The sequence below is a fragment of the Plectropomus leopardus genome, chromosome 5 (assembly GCF_008729295.1).
Source record: "Plectropomus leopardus isolate mb chromosome 5, YSFRI_Pleo_2.0, whole genome shotgun sequence".
NCBI classification, from domain to species: domain Eukaryota; kingdom Metazoa; phylum Chordata; class Actinopteri; order Perciformes; family Serranidae; genus Plectropomus; species Plectropomus leopardus.
Genome location: NC_056467.1, coordinates 36,008,278 through 36,015,995, shown reverse-complemented (window position 1 = coordinate 36,015,995; position 7,718 = coordinate 36,008,278). Strand labels below are relative to the sequence as shown.

The 7,718-nt window shown below is 37.0% G+C and overlaps 1 protein-coding gene across 1 annotated transcript in view; it reads right to left on the bottom strand.

Moving 5' to 3' along the window:
* Positions 1–7,718, bottom strand: part of LOC121943001 (unconventional myosin-XVIIIa-like) — a 205,336-nt gene that overhangs the window by 58,770 nt on the left and 138,848 nt on the right. Inside the window, 3 exon segments of the mRNA XM_042486347.1 lie at positions 135–158; positions 981–1,161; positions 4,990–5,101. Of these exon segments, the coding sequence (XP_042342281.1) occupies positions 135–158; positions 981–1,161; positions 4,990–5,101 (317 nt within the window).

Genomic DNA, 7,718 nt, shown 5'->3' with positions numbered 1-7,718 from the left:
ATTGTTACTGTTACTGTTATTGTTGTTTTTATTACTATCATTATTATGCATGTTTTAGGTCATTTCCTTGTTTGTTGCTATTTTTCTTGAACTTTTTACAATTTCTTTTTTGCAATGTTTGGGGTCATTTCTCAGTTAATTTGACATTACCTTTTTTTCTCATGTTTTTGAAACANTTTGACATTACCTTTTTTCTCATGTTTTTGAAACAAAAAAGAAGGCCAATTTATTCAGGTTACAAAGGGTTACAAACTGAAAGTTAAACTGAAATTATCTGGAAGCCATTAATGTCAAAAAGGTTTTACAAAACAATTTTCCATGATTTCTCTGGTTTATATGGGCTTCAGTTTTGTACTTATGAATAACTCTGGCTTGCTGTTTGGGGTGGCATGATGTGCCGGTATTGGTGATAAGTTTGATATATGAAAATCAAATCCAGATATCATGTTAATTATACACATATGATAATATTGTGTAAGTAATCAAGGAGCTCTCAAATCATTTCCGTTTCTTTTAATTTTCACTTTGAGTCTCTCCCTTGACACCACTATTCTTTCAGTGTGATTGCTCTTTTTGATATGATTTGGTACAGTTATGGTTAGGCTCTCTTTCTACCTCCCCTTAAAAAAGTAGACAAAATACACAATAAACAAAGTTTAAGATGAGTTTGACTGACACCAGGTTTTTTTCTAAAGATTTTCAATAGATATTGCAAAAATATCACAATTGTGAACTCTTGTGGCCATGATATTAATGTAGTAAAAATCAGATATTGTACAAGCCCCACAAATATTTGAATTGTGAATAAACAACAAGCTTGAAAGTGTCTAATTTGTGAAGAGCCTTGTATCATACCTTAAACATCAAATGTTTGGGATATATGATTTTTATTGAATGCATTAATGCTTAGTTAAAACAACTGAATTCTACAAGAGAGAGAGTCAAACAGCATGGTCATCATTATATCAGAGATGGAACACCATGGTTTGTAGCTGCAGGTGTGTGACTGAAAATTTGTGTGATGTGCACTCACCCTCCTCTCCAGCTGCCGTTTGTTCTGCTGCTCCACCTCCAGCTTGTCCTCAAACTCCTGCTGCAGTCTCTTCTTGGTGAATTCAATCTCCCTGATGGCTCGCTCATACTTCAGCCTCCACTCTCCTCCTGTCACAGCAGCATGCTCACAGTCAGCTTTACCTGGTTCGTTTCATATCTGAACATTTTGCTGCATGCCGCTCATATGAAATGCTTTTTCCTATAAAGACATGTCTGTCACAAAAATACAGTATTAGTTTGAAACCTAAGTACCTCCCATCGTCTGTGAGTCATAAAATACTTAATTGAAAGATACATGACAGGATCCCATACTCTGACTTTTCGGGACATTTCTTGTGGCCAAACATTTCCATGTCATTAAAGTCTCATTTAACCCTCCTGTTATGATGCAGGTCAACTTGTCTCATTTTAAAATTTGATCTGGTTAAATTGACATGGCAGTGACCATTTGTTTCTTTGCAAATATGAGACATAAGTTCTTTACTCAACGAAAGAAAAGGTTAAATACAATTTAAAGAAAAACTTATGTAAAACTATATTTCATATCAAGATGATTAGAATTTTCGTTAAAAAAAGTTCAAACGTAGGCCTTTTTAAAGAAATTGATTGTATTGTTAATAATTGTGTTAGTAATGAGGTACAAACAATGTTTTGGATTTGGAATTTTTTGGTCTCTAACAACTAATGTCTCATAATATCCTTAACTTATAACTAAACTTTTATCAATATGGACATGCTACACACATCATTCAATTCATTTTTCTGAAACCATGAGTATCAAAGAAGAAGAAATATCAGCAGAATAAACAAGATAGACGCAAAAAAGAGGTTTAATAAAATATCTTGATTGTATTTCCCAAGCACTAAGTTTAACTAAAGTAGGACCACATGTTATTGAATTACTTTTTGAGACCAAGATGTTTACCTAAAGCCAGTTTCAAACTGTTTCAAGTATTTCAGATTCCCCTGCTTTCCTGAGTGAGTTCCAATACTCCCAGACACATTTCAGTTAGATCTTTACTATTTTCAGGTACTTCCATATGGCACAACCCACACATACTGCGTGTCCTTTGAGTCGGACATGAAGAAAACCTTCATAATTGTGTTGCCGTGTTGATTCACCTGAGTTAAAGCTGGTACAAACAAACAAAGTTGCTCCAACCTATGCAACATGAAGACACTTAAAAATCAATTCTACATTCGCAAAGTCTGCATGGCACACAATGACAGCTGGCAGCCTGCCTGCAGGGCATCTGCAACTCAATCCTTACTTCATTTTTCACTTTTAACTGATCAATCTCTAATGTACTTCTTCACATCTGATTTTTCTGGGCTTTTGTCAAAGCATTGATCGGACACCACTTCTACAGTTCCTGCACCTCCACCGTAGAACACAGTACGACAGTGAATTACTACCACTGTGACGTCTGTGTGGGAGTGTGTGTATGTGCAGTTCATAGGCACAGTTTGTGTCCAGACTGTCAACTCAGTGCTTGTTTGATGAGATTCTGTTGATGGATTGTTCACCAAATGAACTTGTTGTCAAAAGGCTGATTGTGACTCTGTGGTTGTTTTTAAGGCTGCTGTTTGTGATGTTGTACTTGATCTAGCCAAGAAAATGATCAATTAGTTGACTGGTAGAAAAGGAATTCACAACAATTTCCCAAATCGATATCTGTTATTTTTAAGCCAGAATGCTGAATGTTATCTGCTTTTGACTTCTTTAGACAGAGGATTTACCATCTTTTTCTGTTTAAATGGCAAATGGTCTGCACTTGTATTGCGCTTTTCTAGTTTTTTGACCACTCAAAGCGCTTTCCCACTCATGTGACATTCACCCATTCAAACACACATTCACACACTGGTTGCTGAAGCTACCGTACAAGGTACCACCTGCTACTCAGCAACCATTCACACAAACTCACACCCTGATGACGCAGCATCGGGAGCAATTTGGAGTTCAGTATCTTGCCCAAGGACACTTTGACATGTTGCCTGGAGGAGCCAGGGATCGAAAACAGTCTGATCTTCCGATTAGAGGATGACCCGCTCTACCTCTGAGCCACAGCCGCCTTGTTGTTTACAGTCAATGTAGATTTATAGTTTGGGACTTTTGGTTGGGTACTGAAGAAGTTGTCAGTTTGGGTTTTACAAATTGACAGTTTTCTCTATATCCTGACATTTAAAAGGCTGTCTGATGATACTGTCTAATGAAAAAAAAAGAATCTACGGATTAACTTATTTTGAAAATAATTAACATTTGCAGACTTTTTACAATATGCATGGTATGTTATTTATAATACCTGGCTCCTCCATACAGTGTGTATGTAAATGAGGTGGACAAAATATAATCTTTTAAAGAAACTGAAATTAAAATTAGGATATGTCTTTAGGTACAAAACTTTTTTTTAAGTCTAACACCAGGAAATGGCTTGTTGCTGCCACCTTCTTACCTCTTCTTGACTACAGTGACATAGTTTACATGAATGCCTATTGAGCACTAAGGTTCATAACTGCCTATAAACCCCTCACTCTCCATTGCACTTTTCTCTCTGGTCAACTGGTCATCATTATCCATTTGTAGACTTTGCATTGGTACAGCTTCATTTCCAAATCCATCCCTGGACTGCTGCCAGCATAGTTTTCCTCTTGCATGTCAAACAGTGCAGCCATAGGCAACGCTCCCAGGCCTTTATTACCTTTAGTGTTCCTTCAGTATGTGCAGAGCTTGGTATAGAGCAGCTCCATCCAATGAAGAAAACCTAAATGATTCCCCAGTAATTTTCTATGTACTGTATTCACCTATAGGTTATTTATTTATTTACATACTTACTTGCAAACCAACTTAAGTCTTGGAGAGCCAGGAGGAGTATTTCCCCTCTGACAGCCAAATGGGATCAAAGCCTGTCATCAAAGCCAAAATGCGGCTATTTTCGCCTACTTTTCTGATGGCTTGGGTCGACGTCTCTCCATTACTGATTTATTCAATGGCTTTTAAACTATCGGTCTTTGTCAGGTGACGAATCACTCACAAAAGCCCCAGCACTTTGCAATACACATAACATAACGTGTAGAATCTCTCCTCTGCTCTGCTCTACTGTCTGTCCAACTGTGGGTGTGTGCCCATGGGCGTGTGTGTGTGTGTGTGTGTGTGTGTGTGTGTGCGTGTTCAGCGAAGCCCCGCCTGACAGCGATGCAGTAAAACTGAAAATTAAATTAAATAAAAAAGCACGAAGCAAGAAAAACAGGGTTTAGACCTATTCTATATAAAAAGGGACCTTAGATGAATTCTGTTGTGATTTAGCATTATATATAAAATAAAATAAAATTGACTTTTTTTGGGGGGGGCTGTCATTGGGGTGGAGAGTGCTCCTCCCATGTTAGGGGAAACACATTATGGTATAAATTTATAATAACCAAAACATGGTTACAGTTTCTATATAGGGTTGTGTTAAGACTGATATCAGCACTACATGGAAAACGGCGCCTTCTCATTTATTTTATTTATTTTTAATTTTCTTATTTTTATTTTAGACCACCGGGTTGGCACAGTGGGAATCTCAACGCAAGACAAGCGCAGAAATACAGGAAAATACAGTATTAATGTGAGGACTCTCAGTCAGTGTAGCTCTGTTTTCTGTTTACAAAGTCGAGTGTGACACAGCTACTTAGGCTTACGTTGTCCTACCCCAACAGATGTGATAAAACACACAGAGCTGCCACTCAGGCTTGCTCCGTACACGCCCACACAGTCCTGAGAAGACATCTAATCAGTCCAATACCTGTGTGGGTGTCCATTAGCTTTAGCACAAGTCTGACAGTTCACATATTTATGAGTGAGCTTTTAAAGCAACATAACATGAGTACTAGTGGATGAGTATTTACTGATGTGCTAGGGCATATCTGTTATTCTGTCCAAGTGTCTATGTGTCTGACCTGTGTCGTCATCATCCATCTCTCCGTTGAGTTCAGACGCCCTGATGAGTCGAGCCTCCATCACCTCCATCTCCATGGACTCCATCTGTTTTTTCATGGTGTCAAACTTGGCCTGTTTAGATCAAAGAGAAATAATGGTTTCTGGTATGAACACACCTGTGTCTGATTAACTGGGGAGTTCTACAGGTTTCATGTGTTGGAGCTCAAATAGAAGCACATTAGACACCACAGAGACACTCTAGACCACATCAAATCTGAGGGACCCACATAGGGAAGTTTCGGTTGTTGCAGATGTACAGAAATGTGTCCCACTGGGAGTAAAAACTAGGATCCCATCATGGTGGAATGATTGCTGACAAGAACAGCTTTGTTTAGAGTGTCATCAAAAATGATGATGCTATTCATGACCTTCAGTGTCATTTATCAGTGCACTTCTGTTAAGTTAAAAATAAATAAATAAACTCACCATATCTCAGATCATTTGTGCCCTCAACTATTGGGTTTTTAAACAAGCTTTACACCCTGATGTCCTTATGCTGTACAATTACTGATGAACCATCAATGTTTTATATTCATTACAACTAACTTTGATGACATCTCATGTTATTAGATGTATTTATGGTTTTATTGGTTGTATTTTGTTATGAGGAGAAAGGGTTGGGATTATTATACAAGTTCTCATTCCTTATATATGTAAACCAAGTCATTACGTATTTGAACATTTCTTTTGCTTTACGTTTTTCATTGTCTGTAAATATAACTTTTTTTTGTCTGGCTGTTTTTGTATAATAAATTCTCTATTCATTTTTTCATGTTCAAAATAAATAAATAAAGTGTAAATCAAGTGTGGCTTGGATGGAAGCTGCTTATTATGGGATGGAGCCAGGCAGCTGAGAGTCAAACCAGGGCCATAAAGCATGCTGGTTGTTTTGGGGGTCTGGAAAGGCAATCAGAGCCAGGGAGAGAAGAGCTGAGGCCCACGGAGCATTATAAAACTTCCAGCATGCACATGCGTACTGTTCTGTGTGCGCACAGGTTTTAAGACTGAACGCCATAAATTTGGTACTTAATTGAACTGCTCACAAAACGGTGTGCAGATTATGTTGAATAACCAGGTCACAATTTCTGAAAAGACACAATGTTGTTGACCTTTCCAAATGTATTTTTTGCTGCTGTGAGCACCACAAGTGGAGTGCCATCTGGTTCCATTACACTGGAGAGAAAGCAGAAATCTCAATAGCCAATATCTCCAACACTCAGCAACTCAAACCAAAACTAGACTGATGAACAGCACAGGTAAGAGCAACATTTTGGCAACAATACAAAATGCTCCAAATCTGGCACCTTCAACCTCAGCTGAAGAGTCACTGCTGATCACATGGACTGACAAAAAAAAACTCCTGAAGGGAGTTTTATTGGCAGAAGAAACATAGACGGTGTAATTTGGCCACAATGGCAGAAATATTGTTTTGAGAAAGGAAACCTCAACCTCATTAACCCCTTGGAGCCCGCTCTGATATTACACCCCTGAATCACTCCGCTGACAAAATACACTTTTTAACAAGCTTTAAAAAATATTTAACAGTGATTTTATTTTCTGTTTTCAATTAGTTGATTTTTTTTTTTTTATGATGACACCATGTTTTAGATGAAAAAACACAATAAATAATTTATTTTAAATAAATTACATGCTTTTTTTTTTAAAAAAATAACGCAGTTTAGGATTGAGGAGAAATGATTGTCAGCAACATTGATTTTTATGCATTATTTTTTGTGCAGTGTCAAATACTCACACTCTGAGCTTTTCAAAATCAAGCCTTAAAAAATATTACACGTTAATATGATTTTCCACTTTCATTGAGTTTTTTTTTTTAATCAACATTAAGTCAATATTCTACATGCCGAGTAGAGTTTTTTGATGAGTCTGGAATATGTCAGTGATCAGCAGCAGCATTGATTGTGACAGTGCACCTAGTGGAAATAGTATGTATTTTCTCCATAGTATGTCAAATATGATCAAAATGACGTAATCAGGTGGAAATTAGTAAAAATGACAAATTCCGAGGCAAAAGTCCAGAATGGTGATGTTATGTTTTTATGCTTTGATGCTGTGGGATCAAAAATGTCAGTTTCAATGGAGCATTTTTTACACTTAACAGTATGAATGTAATAATTTAGTTTCCACAGTGTATTTTAGACTTATTGTTGGAGCTGAACTGGAAAATCAAGGATTAAATAAAAATAAACAATCTTTTCATGGCATATGCATTAACACAGCTTACATCATCAAAAAAAAGAAGAATGAAAAGCATGTAAAATGCACAGAACAGTCCCTATGGGTTAAGGATGTGTGGACTGCCCTGTTAACATGAGCTCATGCAAGAAATTAAACTTGGTGAACTGAAGTGAATTTTGCAAAAAAAGATAAAAGACCCAACGAAGCAGTGTTCAGACACTAACCTGTTGAACCGTTGACAGTTAATCTGTTGAAACAGCAGTTTATCGAGGTAAAAATATCTAAAGGAACCATTTTCTAGCTCTGCAGCATGTTTACATTTCACCATTAGATGAAGTTAAATCTGGGACACAAAATTAATTTGTTGTTATTTTGTGGAAAAAAGACACCGTTATGTACATGTCTCTCATAAAAGTATGGGAATGTTGATGGCAGTGTCATTTATTTCATTTAACTGTTACACTTAACTGTAATTTTCCTGAGGACCTTACTC